Here is a 17,516-nt window from a genome sequence, read left to right as displayed (position 1 = left end):
GCAAAAGAATTGTGAGATAAGAAAGTGCTATTATCTGCATTTTATAGATGGGGAAACTGAGGTGGAAACTGTGACTTGTCTAAGGCCACACAGGGACTCTGTGGAAGATCTGAGAATTTAATCCATGTGTCCTGGGTTCCAGGCTAGCACCTTAACCACCTGGCCATCCTTATCCATCCACATGTCTGTTTTCCGCAACACCCTACCTCCTTTTTTGGTCGGTAGCAATCTTTGGTGGGTCTTAAGCTCCTCATTCCTACCTCAGTGCTCCCAACCTAACATCTGCCAATGGATTAGCACAACTGAAGCTTTTTGCTTAAAAACAATAAGCATTGAAATAGGTATGTTGACATATAAATTGTCATCAGTCAACACTCTTCAGGGAGGAATGGGACAGTTCATGTTTCTCAGAGATTTCTTTAGGTTGTTTGCATGCAGACATATTGCAGCAAGCCATCAGTTTACATCGTGTGATGCCTGTAAAGATGTCTTTGCTGCCATGAGAATTTCTATCCCTTACAAAATAAAATTAGATTATGCAGCACAATTATGCATCTGTGTATAAAATCTGCAACAAATCCAGGTAACTATGGAAAATACAGGTTCCTGGTGAAGACCTTGAGGTGTCTTTCACCTCATCTGTTCTTGTTGCTTATTCTGTGTGGCCCCCACCTGTTTGTTTCACAGCTTCGTTTCTCCATCAGCTGACTGATGTCAAACTCAAGATAATTTAATGCGGGGAATAAGCAGTGGAAGCAGATGTTACCTACGATACAAACAGCACTGTTTGTTTCCACATAAAATACTTTTCAATATTTTTCTTGCAACATCAGCTGCATGCTGAAGGGAAAACCTGATTAATCTTGCTATCCCTTTTCAGATGACTTTCCTAAACCACAGATAAGAGTACATCCTGAGAGCACAATTGCTCTAAGAGGCATGAATGTGACTTTGACTTGCACTGCAGTAAGCACCAGTGATTCACCAATATCCACTGCATGGCGTAAAGACAGTGAAGTATTGTATGATGCAGACATTGAGAATTTTGCCAGGTATCAGCAGCAAGATGGGGAGGTCCTTGAATACACCACAATCCTGCATCTTTTCAATGTGAATTTCACCGATGAAGGGAAATACCAGTGCATTGTCACTAATCACTTTGGTTCCAATTATTCCAACAAAGCCAAACTGACTGTCAATGGTAAGCAGCTATGCTAACAAAAGAGAAGCTTTATTTTTTTTCATCTGAGGTTATAATTAAACTTTTATCTAGAAAAATGCTTTTGAAGCTAGTTGAGATTTACAAGAGCTTGATTTCCTCCTCACTGAAGTTGTTCCAATGTTTGTTCAGACTCCATAAAGAGGCTCAGAAAAGCAGGAACAAAACTCCTATAATGGGTCTGTGGAGAGGAGTCATGTCCAGAGCTGGCTGAAAAATTTGCATGATATTTTCAGCATTTATCATAGTTATCAAACCTATCCGTTCCATAAGTGGTAAAAATTGGCAACACTTTTTGGCAAAAATAAATAAAATTTTGAAAACATAAAACATTTCACCAAGCTCTAGTCACAATATGTGTAATTCTCTCTCTAGTCCAGCAAAATGGGTGCAGTGTTACTGTTTCTAAACTGAAAGCTCCCGCTGTTGGCTGAGTGAGCCACCCACCCTTCCCCTATAAACACTTGCAAAGCTGAGGGACACAGACACAAGTAGATCTACCACATAAAACTGAGGAAACAACCATTGTATTGAGGTATTTCAGCCCCATTTAAGCCTTCTGTTGTCATGATCTGAAAGAAGGTGGCCAAGAAACCCGTGTTAAACCAAGCCTTTAGAGAACACTAGATAAGTGGAGGGGACTGTCCGTCCAGAGCAGAAATCCATTCTAGGAGACACGAGTTTGTCTGGCTTGCTCCAGAGGCACTGGCTGACTCCTCATGAGTAAAGAGCTTGTGAGCTCTTAGCAGAGCCATGTATGATACTGCTGTTGGCTATTAAGCTATAATTCACCTCTTCTTTTACAGGGGACAGAAAAGTATGAGCAAATAAAGACTTGAGAATTAAGCTAAGCCGTCCTGCTTTCACCTGTTACTGAGAGGTAGTGGTTGGGACATTTGTCCCCCACTAAGATGATCTTAATGGAGTATTGCAGATTTAGTATTCCATTACAGGTTTCAGAGTAGCAGCCGTGTTAGTCTGTATTCGCAAAAAGAAAAAGAGTACTTGTGCCACCTTAGAGACTAACCAGTTTATTTGAGCATAAGCTTTCGTGAGCTACAGCTCACAATGCATCCAATGAAGTGAGCTGTAGCTCACAAAAGCTTATGCTCAAATAAATTTGTTAGTCTCTAAGGTGCCACAAGTACTCCTTTTCTTTATTTCATTACAGAATTTTAAATAAAAGAATATACTGCATTTGTATCATTCCTACAATCCTTTAAAAGGATTGCAGCAGTCTGTAAGATCTGCTGCAGTTCAGAGACTCCTCTAGTATAGAGAAGAACTTAATTATGCCCTGAACTGAAAATTTTTTCACATTCAGTCCATAATGTCTCCTCCACTGCAGAGCTGCCTTCCTTTCTGAAAACCCCCATGGATCTAACTATCCGTACTGGGGCCATGGCCCGACTTGAGTGTGCCGCCGAGGGCCACCCCCCTCCACAGATCTCATGGCAGAAAGACGGTGGCACAGACTTCCCTGCAGCACGAGAGAGGCGAATGCATGTTATGCCTGAAGACGATGTGTTCTTCATCGCAAATGTAAAAATAGAAGATATGGGAATCTATAGCTGTATGGCACAAAACATCGCAGGAGGTCTATCAGCAAATGCCACATTGACTGTATTAGGTAAGCAAAGCACAATTCTGGGACTGTACAGATCCTTTCACTTATCTCTCTTTGTGATGATGGTAGCTGACTTACATGAGAGGTTGCTAGGGAATCTAAATGAATTGGATGTGAGTTAATGTGCTACCAGAGTGGCATGTTTCTCTGATTGTAGGTAGCAGTTAATCACATTTTTCAAGATGGGTCAAAGCTATAAAAGGACCAGTGTTCGACTTACCTGGTTGTAGGTGGTGGTTTGCGGTAAAGAACAATGGAAGAAATGTATTTTGTTAATGTGTGTGGCTACAGCAGAGTTCCCTATTGTTGGCTTGCATTATCTTGGGGAAGTTGAATGCCAAACTTGGAAACAGTTTCTAATGCTGCGCCCTTCTTCTGTTGTCCATATCAGTCTGCATCATGAAATAACCTCTCATCAGTCACTCGCTGCGCAGCTAGTCTGCAGCTTCATTTACTGTACATTTTGGTATGGGTTTGGGAAGAGAGAATTATGGGAACACTTCTTGATTAGGTTGATTTTATAGATTTGATAATTCCAGCTTTAACTCAGGGAGCTGAACTTAATCACAGGCGACCTGGACTATGCTGAGCTGGTATAGGAAGGAAATACCACCAGAAGGGCTGTTTTTGGTGTGGTGTTTTTGTTTTTTTTGAAGATCCTCTACCCTTTTTTTTACATTAAGGTCATATATAAACTATAGAAATGGAAAAGACTTCATATCACCCCATACAGTCTTACCTTCGGTGTATTCAGCAAGGCTCTGTCCAGATCAGTTCCAGTGAGTCCACCATTCATGGAAGTGTCTTCCATCACATCAGATCTGTCACAGTATTTCCTGGCCACTGTTCTCCTTTGCCCATCTCTATTTTCAAACTGTGGGATTGGATTCTAAATATCATTTGATACACATAGGAAGGCTGCAATTGAAATTCTGTGCAATTATCTTTTTAATTATATTTGACTTTACAATATTAAAATAACTTTTCTTCCTTTCCACCATATCCAGAAACTCCTTCATTTGTTAGGCCTCTAGAAGACAGGACAGTAACCCGAGGAGAAACGGCCGTGTTGCAATGTATAGCTGGTGGCAGTCCAGCCCCTCGCCTGAACTGGACTAAAGATGATGGGCCTCTGACAGTAACAGAACGACACTTCTTTGCTGCTGCCAATCAACTCCTTATCATTGTGGATGCTGGGTTAGAGGATGCTGGGAAATATACATGCATTATGTCCAACACACTTGGCACAGAGCGTGGCCATATTTACCTAAATGTTCTATCTTCCCCAAATTGTGATTCCTCCCAGAGTGGTATCTTGCATGAGGAAGATGGCTGGACGACAGTTGGCATTGTGATTATTGTTGTAGTCTGCTGCGTTGTGGGCACCTCTCTAGTATGGGTTATAGTTATATATCACATGCGAAGGAAAAGTGAAGACTACAGCATCACTAACACAGGTAGGTAAAATACAGGGCCAGCTTTCTTAAAAAGGGAAGGAGGAGGATCCTGGGAACTACAGGCCAGTCAGCCTCACCTCAGTCCCCGGAAAAATCATGGAGCAGGTCCTCAAGGAATCAATCCTGAAGCACTTACACGAGAGGAAAGTGATCAGGAACAGTCAGCATGGATACACCAAGGGAAGGTCATACCTGACTAATCTAATTGCCTTCTATGATGAGATTACTGCTTCTGTGGATGAAGGGAAAGCAGTGGATGTATTGTTCCTTGACTTTAGCAAAGCTTTTGACACTGTCTCCCACAGTATTCTTGTCAGCAAGTTAAAGAGGTATGGGCTGGATGAATGCACTATACGGTGGGTAGAAAGTTGGCTGGATTGTCGGGCTCAACGGGTAGTGATCAATGGCTCCATGTCTAGTTGGCAGCCGGTATCAAGTGGAGTGCCCCAAGGGTTGGTCCTGGGGCCAGTTTTGTTCAATATCTTCATAAATGATCTGGAGGATGGTGTGGATTGCACTCTCAGCAAGTTTGCGGATGATACTAAACTAGGAGGAGTGGTAGATACGCTGGAGGGCAGGGATAGGATACAGAGGGACCTAGACAAATTGGAGGATTGGGCCAAAAGAAATTTGATGAGGTTCAACAAGGATAAGTGCAGGGTGCTGCACTTAGGACGGAAGAACCCAATGCACCGCTACAGACTAGGGACCGAATGGCTAGGCAGCAGTTCTGCGGAAAAGAACCTAGGGGTGACAGTGGACGAGAAGCTGGATATGAGTCAACAGTGCGCCCTTGTTGCCAAGAAGGCCAGTGGCATTTTTGGGATGTATAAGTAGGGGCATAGCCAGCAGATCGAGGGACGTGATCGTTCCCCTCTATTTGACATTGGTGAGGCCTCATCTGGAGTACTGTGTCCAGTTTTGGGCCCCGCGCTACAAGAAGGATGTGGATAAGTTGGAAAGAGTCCAGCGAAGGGCAACAAAAATGATTAGGGGTCTGGAACACATGACTTATGAGGAGAGGCTGAGGGAACTGGGATTGTTAGGTTGCAGAAGAAAAGAATGAGGGGGGATTTGATAGCTGCTTTCAACTACCTGAGAGGTGGTTCCAAAGAGGATGGTTCTAGGCTATTCTCAGTGGTGGAAGAGGACAGGACAAGGAGTAATGGTCTCAAGTTGCAGTGGGGGAGGTTTAGATTGGATATTAGGAAAAACTTTACCACTAAGAGGGTGGTGAAACACTGGAATGCGTTACCTAGGGAGGTGGTAGAATCTCCTTCCTTAGAAGTTTTTAAGGTCAGGCTTGACAAAGCCCTGGCTGGGATGATTTAATTGGGGATTGGTCCTGCTTTGAGCAGGGGGTTGGACTAGATGACCTCCTGAGATCCCTTCCAACCCTGATATTCTATGATTCTACTTCTGTTGTGTTTTAACCTATGACTAACTGAAATAATTTCTTAAAGTAAGAGACCTAATGGAGGGGAAAGCCTTTGTTTGTCACAGCAGAATGCCTCCTGGTTTACGTACAGGGTCAACTGGATATATGCAGGGTTTCGAGTCTGTTTGTCTGTCAAATGTGCATTCTTTAACATTAAACACGTTTTACCTTGTCAATCGTGGTGCACTTCTGAAATGAGGGAAACAAATGAAGTTCACAAAGTTGAGAGTAAATAAGAATTTGAAATTTATGTCTGAGTGAGAACACTTGCAAGGCTTCGAGTAAGATTTTGATTGGTTCTGCTAGCTTTTTTGGTAAGTCTCTCTTAGCCAGGTATGTGGATTTTTAATCTCAAGAGAAAGGGGATGACACATGAATGAAATCCTTTTCTCAGTATTCAGAGTAACAGCCATGTTAGTCTGTATTCGCAAAAAGAAGAGGAGGACTTGTGGCACCTTAAAGACTAACCAATTTATTTGAGCATAAGCTTTCGTGAGCTACAGCTCACTTCATCGGATGCATACTGTGGAAAATACAGAAGATGTTTTTATACACGCAAACCATGAAAAAATGGGTGTTTATCACTGCAAAATGTTTTCTATCCCCCCACCCTACTCTCCTGCTGGTAATATTTAATTGATTTAATTGGGGATTGGTCCTGCTTTGAGCAGGGGGTTGGACTAGATAACCTCCTGAGGTCCCTTCCAACCCTGATATTCTATGATTCTATGAATAGCTTATCTAAAGTGATCACTCTCCTTACAATGTGTATGATAATCAAGGTGGGCCATTTCCAGCACAAATCCAGGGTTTAACAAGAACGTCTGAGGAACGGGGGGGGAGGAATAAACAAGGGGAAATAAGTTACTTTTTATAATAACTCAACCATTCCCAGTCTCCATTCAAGCCTAAGTTAATTGTATCCAGTTTGCAAATTAATTCCAATTCAGCAGTCTCTCACTGGAGTCTGTTTTCGAAGTTTTTTGTTGAAGGATAGTCACTTTGAGATCAGAAATCGAGTGACCAGAGAGATTGAAGTGTTCTCCGACTGGTTTTTGAATGTTATAATTCTTGACATCTGATTTGTGTCCATTTATTCTTTTACGTAGAGACTATCCAGTTTGACCAATGTACATGGCAGAGGGGCATTGCTGGCACATGATGGCATATATCACATTGGTGGATGTGCAGGTGAACGAGCCTTTGATAGTGTGGCTGATGTTATTAGGCCCTGTGATGGTGTCCCCTGAATAGATATGTGGGCACAGTTGGCAACGGGCTTTGTTGCAAGGATAGATTCCTAGGTTAGTGGTTCTGTTGTGTGGTATGTGGTTGCTGGTGAGTATTCGCTTCAGGTTGGGGGGCTGTCTGTAGGCAAGGACTGGCCTGTCTCCCAAGATTTGTGAGAGTGTTGGGTCATCCTTCAGGATAGGTTGTAGATCCCTGATAATGCGTTGGAGGGGTTTTAGTTGGGGGCTGAAGGTGACGGCTAGTGGCGTTCTGTTATTTTCTTTGTTAGGCCTGTCCTGTAGTAGGTAGCTTTTGGGAACTCTTCTGGTTCTATCAATCTGTTTCTTCACTTCCGCAGGTGGGTATTGTAGTTGTAAGAATGCTTGATAGAGATCTTGTAGGTGCTTGTCTCTGTCTGAGGGCTTGGAGCAAATGCAGTTGTATCGCAGAGCTTGGCTGTAGACAATGGATCATGTAGTGTGGTCAGGGTGAAAGCTGGAGGCATGTAGGTAGGAATAGCGGTCAGTAGGTTTCCGGTATAGGGTGGTGTTTGTGACCATCGTTTATTAGCGCTGTAGTGTCCAGGAAGTGGATCTCTTGTGTGGACTGGACCAGGCTGAGGTTGATGGTGGGATGGAAATTGTTGAAATCATGGTGGAATTCCTCAAGGGCTTCTTTTCATGGGTCCAGATGATGATGTCATCAATATAGCGCAAGTAGAGTAGGGGCGTTAGGGGATGAAAGCTGAGGAAGCGTTGTTCTAAGTCGGCCATAAAAATGTTGGCATACCGTGGGGCCATGCGGGTACCCATAGCAATGCCGCTGATCTGAAGGTATACATTGTCCCCAAATGTAAAATAGTTATGGGTAAGGACAAAGTCACAAAGTTCAGCCACCAGGTTAGCTGTGACATTATTGGGGATAGTGTTCTTGACGGCTTGTAGTCCATCTTTATGTGGAATGTTGGTGTAGAGGGCTTCTACATCCATAGTGGCCAGGATGGTGTTATCAGGAAGATCACCGATGGATTTTAGTTTCCTCAGGAAGTCAGTGGTGTCTCGAAGGTAGCTGGGAGTGCTGGTAGCGTAGGGCCTGAGGAGGGAGTCTACATAGCCAGACAATCCTGCTGTCAGGGTGCCAATGCCTGAGGTGATGGGGCGCCCAGGATTTCCAGGTTTATGGATCTTGGGTAGTAGATAGAATATCCCAGGTCGGGGTTCCAGGGGTGTGTCTGTGTGGATTTGATCTTGTGCTTTTTCAGGTTTCAGGAAGTTTCTTGAGCAGATGCTGTAGTTTCTTTTGGTAACTCTCAGTGGGATCAGAGGGTAATGGCTTGTAGAAACTCGTGTTGGAGAGCTGCCTAGCAGCCTCTTGTTCATATTCTGACCTATTCATGATGACAACAGCACCTCCTTTGTCAGCCTTTTTGATTATGATGTCAGAATTGTTTCTGAGGCCGTGGATGGCATTGTGTTCTGCACGGCTGAGGTTGTGGGGCAAGTGATGCTGCTTTTCCACAATTTCAGCCCTTGCACGTCGGCGGAAGCACTCTATGTAAAAGTCCAGTCTGCTGTTTTCACCTTCAGGAGGAGTCCACATAGAATCCTTCTTTTTGTTGTGTTGGTAGGGAGGTCTCTGTGGATTAGTATGTTGTTCAGAGGTGTGTTGGAAATTTTCCTTGAGTCAGAGACGTCGAAAATAGGATTCTAGGTCACCACAGAACTTTTTCATGTTCGTGGGGGTGGAGGGGCAGAAGGAGAGGCCCCGAGATAGGAGAGCTGCTTCTGCTGGGCTAAGATTATAGTTGGATAGGTTAACAATATTGCTGGGTGGCTTGAGGGAGCCATTGCTGTGGCCCCTTGTAGCATGTAGTAGTTTAGAAAGTTTAGTGTCCTTTTTCTTTTGTAGAGAAGCAAAGTGTGTGGTGTAAATGGCTTGTCTATTTTTAGTAAAGTCCAGCCACGAGGAAGTTTGTGTGGAAGGTTGGTTTTTTTAGAGATTATCCATTTATGAGAGCTCATTCTTTATCTTTCCCTGTTTGCTGTAGAGGATGTTGATCAGGTGGTTCCGCAGTTTCTTTGAGAGTGTGTGGCACAAGCTGTCAGCATAGTCTGTGTGGTATGTAGATTGTAATGGATTTTTTACTTTCAGTCCTTTTGGTACGATGTCCATCTGTTTGCATTTGGAAAGGAAGATGATGTCTGTCTGTATCTGTACAAGTTTTTTCATGCAGTTAATAGATTTCTACTCCATACGGCTAAATGCAGTGCCTTGCATAATGACAGGTTTCAGAGTAACAGCCGTGTTAGTCTGTATTTGCAAAAAGAAAAGGAGTACTTGTGGCACCTTAGAGACTAACCATCACTTTAGATAAGCTATTACCAACAGGAGAGTGGGTTTGTTTTGGGGTGGGGGGGGAGAAAACCTGGATTTGTGCTGGAAATGGCCCACCTTGATTATCATACACATTGTAAGGAGAGTGATCACTTTAGATAACCTATTACCAGCAGGAGAGTAGGGTGGGGGGATAGAAAACGTAGGGTGGGGGGATAGAAACACCCATTTTTTCATGGTTTGTATGTATAAAAACATCTTCTGTATTTTCCACAGTATGCATCCGATGAAATGAGCTTTAGCTCACGAAAGCTTATGCTCAAATAAATTGGTTAGTCTCTAAGGTGCTACAAGTACTCCTTTTCTTTTTTCTCAGTATGTTTGCATTAGTTTGCTGAATAGCATCACTTACTGTTGAGGTAGTCAATGTTAATCTCTGTCTCTCTCTTTCAGAGGAGATGAATTTACCTGCAGATATTCCCAGTTATTTATCCTCCCAAGGAACTCTTTCTGAACCTCAGGAAGGCTACAGCAACTCAGAGGCAGGAAGCCATCAACAGCTTATGCCTCCTGCAAATGGCTATGTGCACAAGGGAACAGATGGTAAGTATGCCCCTTTGCATCGCAGCATTACACAAAGCAGGGTAATAGGTAATGGCATTAGCATTGAAGGTTAAATGTTTTAGAAGACTCTAGAAATTTTAGAATTTTCTATACTCTAAATTTAAAAACCCTACCTCTTAGAGTGCTGGTCCATGTGTGTGTATATATATATTCCACTTTTGGGGGTGCTTGCTCCCCACATTCTCAAGATCAGAATCTGTGACAATTCACTGGGACTGTGTCTGTGTCTGGATGCCCTCCTGGCTCCCTGAGGCACAAAGGGTGGAGAAGCCCATGGCTGCGGAACAGGACTGAGAGCAATGTTCCTGTCCCTTGCAATCATACAAATTGCATGGGTTGTACATGGTTATCTATGCAGGGTAGATCAGAGAGTGATTCGCTTTGGGTAGTCATGTATTAGGGTTCTATTCTGGATAGCTTTTCTGGGTACTGGGCTTCAGCCCTTATGGCTGAGCAAAAATCTTTGATGTTCATGTATTGTCCTTCATGTAAGTATGCTGTATCCCTTGGGAGGCATAGTGTTGATAAATGCTCCATTTGTTGGTATCTTTTTTTAAAAGAACCCATTAGGCAAGGGAAGCTTGCCTAAAACTTATCTTCTAGACAAGTTAGTGAGATCAGCTTCTGAGCAGAGTAAACAATATCCACCCAGATCTGAACAGTCCTCCACCAGAAGTACTCAGTTGACTGTGAATGTTATGGCTGCCTCTAGAGCCCCAGCTTCTGAGAAGGACTCCTCTACTGCTTCCACTTCTATATAGTCTTCATTTGCTGAAAGCAATAGGATGCAGTCATCCTCTCTCTGGAGAAGAACAGGCTTTCTGTCTGAGAACCTGTCAGAGGCATGATTACTGCAACTTTCCTCTCACAAGGGTAGCACAGGACCCAAGTTGGGTTCCTCTGCACGCTGTTCTTCATATACCAGTACTGGCCAAAGAGCACCCTCAAGCAGTTTTTATCCGTCTCTCTCTGCAACACTGCTTGTTGAGCACTCCATACTGACACCAAGGCTTTCTGCTCCAGCACCAGCTACTTTGGTATAGATTCTGTTAGCACAAATGTTCTGTCCCATCCACCTCACAGTTGCTGTTTATGGTACTGATGGTTTCGATGCTGAGATGCACAGCACCAGATCTAGTAGCATCTGTCTTCTGAGTCACCATTATCATAACAGTAAACATTCCCCTAGCTATATTAATCACTGTTGTTTCTTCGGCACAAGGTGTGTGTTGGGTACCGACAAAAGATTTTTCCCAGACCTACTAAGGCTTTTGATACAGTCCCATATGACATATCATAAAAACAAATTAGGGAAATATGGTCTAGATGAAATTACTGATAAGGTGGGTGCACAACTGGTTGAAAGACTATACTCAGAGTAGTTGTCAGTGGTTCGCTGTCAAACTGGGAGGGCATATCTAGTATGGTCCTGCAGAGGTCAGTCCTGGGTCTAGTACTAAACAATATCTCCATTAATGACTTGGATAATGAAATGGAGAATGTGCTTATAAAATTTTCAGATGACTCCAAGCTGCCTGGGGTTGCAAGCAGTTTAGAGGACAGGATTAGAATTCAAAACAACCTTGACAAATTGGTCTGAATTCAACAAGATGAAATTCAATAAAGGCAAATGGAAAGTACTACGTTTAGGAAGGAAAAATCAAATGTACAATTACAAAATGGGGAAAAACTAGCTAGGTGGCAGTACTGCTAAAAGGGATCTGGGGGTTACAGCGGATCGCAAATGGAATCAGTTAACAATGTGATGCAGTTGCGAAAAAGGCTAATATTATCTTGCGGTGTATTACCAGGATGTTGCATGGAAGACACGGAAGGTAACTGTCCCACTCTCCTCAGGACTGGTGAGGTCTCAGCTGGAGTACTGTGTCCAAGCGTGGCCCCACACTTGAGGAAAGATGTGGACAAATTGGAGAGAGTTCAGGTTTTCTAAACCTTTTGTTGCTATCCTCTGATCTATGAGGAAAGTTTTAATAAAAAAAAACAAAACCCAAAACTGGGCATGTTTAGTCCTGAGAAAAGACTGAAGGGAGCCTAGTAACAGTCTTCAAATATGTTAAGGGCTGTTACAAAGAGGATGGTGATCAATTATTCTCTATATCCATTGAAGGTAAGACCAGAAATAATGGGCTTAATCTGTAGCAGGGGAGATTTAGGTTAGATATTAGGAGAAACTTTCTAGCTATAAAGATAATTACAATCTGGAACAGGCTTCCAATGGAGCTTGTGGATTCCCCATTACTGGAAATTTTTAAGAGCAGGTTTTACAAACATCTGTCAGGATGTCTAGGTTTACTTGGTCCTGCCCCAGCGCAAGGGACTGGACTTGACTTCTTAAGGTCCCTTCCTTTATTCCTATGATTCTGTGACACCTACTACATCAGCTCCACCAATGGAAGAGGAATATTCCTCTCATCTCCATAGTGGGGGCGGTTCAGCTATTTACTCCAAGGCTTCTTTCTATGATCCTTATATAGAGAATCCAGGACTTGTGGTTACTGTGATAAATACAAGGTATCTACAGAGACATCCCTCCTGCTACACTCTGCTGTGATTCCCAATTCATTTTGTGTATAGCCCTCATTCATGGCTATACTGGGCACCGAGGGATTTCCATCATGACAAGAAATATCACTCCTAGGCTCCCTCTAAGCCTAGATCTCCCTCTCTGATAGGGTCCAGGAGGGTCCAACAGCATCAGCCTGCAGGTGTCAATTAGTGACTCTCAACAATTGCAAGTCTCTGAAGTTCATCAGTCAGCTGAACTTGCCCCTGCTGCCATTTCATTGTCCCATCATGCTGTTGTCCCATCTGTTCCATCACACCCTGATGACTACAATGCTTTTTTTAGATTCCAAGGCCAGAAGAGGCCATTGCGATCATCTGGTCTGACCTCTTGTATAACCCAGGCCCTAGAACTTCCTTGAAACCATTCCTAGAGCAGATCTTTTAGAATAGGATTCAATCTTAATTTTAAAAATTTGACTTCCTTCATCAGATGGCAGAGACATTAGAGATTCTAACTGATATAGGGCAGGAGATATCCCACAAATTTAAGCGTCTTGTACACCTCCGTGCCAGCTATGCCATAAACAAGGGACAGTTAGCAGCTGCGCAGCTCCTGAGGCAGATACCCGCATCGCTTTCCCCCAGCATCCAAAGAGGCAGACGGAAGGTCCCAGGTACCATCTTTGGCATTCTAGTATTTTTACATTCATCCTACACCAGGGTCCCTTGTTTTCACTGCTCCTCAGGAGAGGACAGAACAGAAGAGCTGCAAGGCAACACCTAAAGGAGCTCAAATGCCTGGATCTCCTCTGAACCAAGAGCTACTCTGCCCTCTGTCAGCCTCCACTTTAGGATTGCCAATTACCAGGCACTCCTTGCCAAGTCTGAGTCTATAAAATGGCATGAAGTGTCAAACTTCACAGGACTAGCACAGGAGGCTAGATAGGAATTAAGATCACCACTAGTGGAATACGTATGGACAAGCACTCAAAGAAAAAGCAGTTACTTTACAGTAACTATGGTTCTTCAAGATGTTGTCCATATATGCCTATTCCATGGCCTGTCCTCCAGCCCTGTTACTACAGGACCTGTATTCTGTTTTAGTGAAGGAACTGAGAGATGTTTGGCTCCACTCCACCTGTCATGCTCTCAGATTTTGGGGGGTGGGGCGCAAAGGGCACTCAGGATGCAGGTGTGACCCCAACAAAACCTGGCTAAAAGCTTCTGATCTGGAGAACATGGGTAGCATGCGCGTCAAGAATGGGAAATAGACACAAGTACTTGAAGAACCACAGTAATTATAGGGTAAGGAACTGTTTTAATACAAATGTGATTAGGAAGACATGCATGTTAGTTAGATAGTGGAACCCCTTTGCTCTTAGAACTTACAAGGCAATATGAGGTTGCTTTACACCACATTAAGCTTCTGTTCTCCCAGGCAAGTTCTGAGTTACAAGGCTACATGAATTTGGGTAGCTATGCATGTGAACATGGCATATTTCTCCTGCAGCTTATTTTTCAAAAGAAGCAAGCATGCTTTGTGGAGTTCAGTACCAATCCTATGTCAGTGTTTTTCTCACTATGACACGGTGATATTGCATGATCATACCTATCTATAAAAGCAACTGTAGAGACCAGGCATCCCTACTCTTTTTTTTAAACAAAGAATATTTTTTGTTTTCCCCCATTGTGTCAGGTGGCACAGGGCCATTAGTGATCTGCTCAGATTGTTATGACAATGCAAACATCTACTCCAGGACCCGTGAATACTGTCCTTATGCATACATCACAGAAGAGGACTCACTGGATCATACATTGTCCAGTCTCATGGTACAAGTGCCCAAGGAGACCTATCCATCTCTCACACAACATGAAGCCAGCACTCTGGATCATCTTCTAGTAGACAGAGAAATGTCTGCCTTTCTTACCCATCATGACAGAATAAATGAGAAGAAACTCTCAGCCCAGCAGACAAATAATGGTAAGTTCATGACTCATCCTCTTCTTCCAGTCCAACGGCACAAGCCAGATACTGGCCTGCCTGTTACCTTATATATTGGTAGTGGACTAATCCAATTTTTCTGGTCAAGTTGTTGTGTGTGGGGTAGTTAATCTAATCACTGAACACTTCCTCTCCAGACTGCACTTTGAATGAAGAGAAATCTGAAGCTTTGCACCAAATGTTCAAATGCTCCTGGTTACTCCCTGTTTATAAAAGCAGCATCTTTGAACCTATAATTCCTCTCTTTAAAGTTCATGAGACTTAATGTCTTGTGCATATATAATATTATCAAGTATATTTCTCTGCCAACATTGTCTTTGCTTTAGAGTCATACAGATATCCCTCAGGAAATCCAAATAGCACTTTTATGTGTTTACTGAATAGAATTCCTAATGTTTCAAAGCACCTGAGGAAAAAAATACATTGTCGATTTTAATAGAATCAAGGTTTTTTGTGACTCTTCCAGAGAACCTTTGGAGAAACTTGCAGACATGTTGTAGCTGGTTATAGTAACAGATTGCTACAGTGGGAAGGCTTCCAGTAAAATGTGCCCTCAAAGCTAAATAGAAAATAATCTTGTTAAGAATGTCATATTGCCAAATCACATGGAGATTAAAGAATCCTTGTTTAGAATTCTGGTGCATTTATCATGAACTCAAATGCCTACCCATTTTTCTTCTCTCTCAGAACCTTTTCAGCTACCCTTGTGGGGACTAAACAGAGACGTAGGGTTGTCGCGCACACGCTTCCCACAGCAGCAGTCAGTCCATGAGGAGGCCCCTCAAGCTCTCCGAAGTGAGGGAGCCATTGACGGTGACCGAGAACAGGCTGTTTCACCCAGACCTTGCCACAGGTTACGTGAACATAACTTTGATTTTAACAGGACTCAGAACATTCAGGAATTTGGTGAAGCCACATAAACAGCAAAGTGAAGCTTTGGAAGCAAATTCAGGTCAACTGACTTTGTATTTTCTACCTCAGGATTAACCCCTTGCCCAAAGATGCTGTATACACATCTACAATTATAAGCTGAGTGGACCAAGACAGACTCTCTCAGCTAGGAGTGGGAGGATGGCACAAACTTTTGTCTCTTGGATTTACTTGTGTTGGAAAGATGGGGATCCACAGCATTATATTATGGTTGGACAATTTTGGTGAATGAAGTGAACTCCACTACAAGAGTATTGGAAGGCATGAGCATTCTGATGTCCTATCAACACAGGCTGTCTCTGTCTTGAAAATTCTATCCAGAAGGTTTAGCTGTTTCATGCTCCCCATAGAATTCTCCAGTAATTGCAAACATACAGCTCTTGGCCAGCTTTCTCTTCCTTTAGTCTGCTAGCAGGAGTTGCATCATTGTCAGACGGGTAACTTTGGAGGGTTGTTTTTTCTCCTATGAGTAAAGTAGTGCTCCTATGAGTAAAGTTCAGGGGTTCTCAAACTTCATTGTACCATGACCACCTTCTGACAACAAATTACTACAGGACCCCAGGAGGGGGGACCGAAACTGAGCCCACTGAAGCCCTGCTACCCAGAGGGGGGGCAAAACCCAACTGCCCCAGGCCGGGGGGCCAAACCCAAAGCCTGAGGGCTTTGCCACAGGCAGGAGGCCTGTAACCTTAATCCCACTGCCCAGGGATGAAGCCCTTGGGCTTTGGCCCTGGGCCCCAGCAAGTCTCATTAAAATGGGGTCGTGACCCACAGTTTGAGAACTGCTGCTCTAGTTGTAAATAAATTTGCATTTATAAATATTTTGTATACACGACACACATAAATGTGTTGGTTGTAATGTAAATATTTTTTATTATGCCAAAAATACTGTAACATCCTGTTGTAATCTTGAGAACTGGCTATCAAACCATAAAGATTTGTTCTGATTTGGTTTTGTGGATCTGAAAGCTTGTTTCTTCAGGGATAGATCTATCCTTTCATGTTGGGAAGAAGTGGATGTGTAGGCATGTCAGTGAAATTGTGACCCTAGTGAATAGCATTGATTTACATACAGCTGTGTATGCCTCTGGCTTGACAGTATACATGTAAACTGCTCCCTCTTCGTTACATGGTCAGGATTCTTGGGCCCCAAGTGTGACCCACTTACATCTGTTTGAAAAGTTCTGTAATTCTTTGTATGAAACACTACTTCCATTTTCCGTGGAGCATGAAGCTTCAGAGAAACCCTGAAGTAAAAAACCAGAGCCTAATCTCTACTTTCGCAGGAGTTCTTGTAAGCAGCGAGCAAAACAAGATTAAAATGGTGACATACCTTGGCAATGTCCCGAATATACAAAATGACTTTTCTTCATAGTCCTCTGGGAAAGTAGTGTTAGGTGTGAAAAATCAATGAGCTCTGAGTAGCTACTGTCTTTAGCCTCTGCCAAGATCTAAAATGTCATAGCATAGAAAGGCCTTTCTATGCTATATATGGCAGAGCTCTGGCTGGATGACCTGATACTCTGCTACTGGTCCCTAGGTCTCCCTGTAGGGCCAGTTTGCCCTGGTTACAGCCAGCAATGGCCAGCCATCAGCTGCACCAATAAAGGCACCTAGTGTCATGCACTTTCACGTAAAGTTAAACTGCACCAATGCGAATACCAGCTTAGTGTAGACCGACAACTTGGCAACTATTTGCACCAGTGCAACTTTCTCCCTACTTGAAAGTGGTGTACAAATCATGGCTTATAGCATTTTTTCCTGTCTTGAGGAGGTGTTTGCACAAGTGACTGGTCACAGATGGCTGAAATATCCAGTGCAGACAAGACCTTAGTCTGCAAAAAAAGATCAAGGGTGAATTTCCCCTCTCATCTCAGTGAGGTGTCAACATCGAAGCCTAATTCTGATCACAAGTGAGCCATATCATTGGTGGTGGCCATACCAGAAACCTCCAGCTACTCCCCATATGTTTGGGGCTGGACATAAAATCATACAAAATCTAGGACTGTAAAGGACCTCACGAGATCAAGTCCAGCCCCCTGCGCTGAGGCTGGACTATGTAAACTTAGACCATCCTTGACAGATGTTCAACCAGTTCTTAAACACCCCCAATGATGGGGATTCCCCAT

The 17,516-nt window shown here is 43.3% G+C and overlaps 1 protein-coding gene across 3 annotated transcripts in view; it reads left to right on the top strand.

The window, feature by feature from the left end:
* Positions 1–16,339, top strand: part of LRIG2 (leucine rich repeats and immunoglobulin like domains 2) — a 42,820-nt gene extending 26,481 nt beyond the window's left edge. For all 3 annotated transcript variants that reach the window (XM_084611409.1, XM_084611411.1, XM_084611410.1), the window contains exons 13-18: positions 881–1,201; positions 2,568–2,849; positions 3,854–4,303; positions 9,759–9,908; positions 14,152–14,436; positions 15,145–16,339. In XM_084611409.1, the coding sequence (XP_084467535.1) occupies positions 881–1,201; positions 2,568–2,849; positions 3,854–4,303; positions 9,759–9,908; positions 14,152–14,436; positions 15,145–15,377 (1,721 nt within the window). In that variant the 3' untranslated portion in view covers positions 15,378–16,339. The remainder of the gene's footprint in view (positions 1–880; positions 1,202–2,567; positions 2,850–3,853; positions 4,304–9,758; positions 9,909–14,151; positions 14,437–15,144) is intronic.
* The last annotated feature ends 1,177 nt before the right edge of the window (positions 16,340–17,516 follow it).

The sequence above is a fragment of the Lepidochelys olivacea genome, assembly GCF_965140295.1.
Source record: "Lepidochelys olivacea isolate rLepOli2 genome assembly, chromosome: 21".
NCBI lineage: Eukaryota > Metazoa > Chordata > Testudines > Cheloniidae > Lepidochelys > Lepidochelys olivacea.
This window is presented reverse-complemented; position numbering and strand designations above follow the sequence as displayed.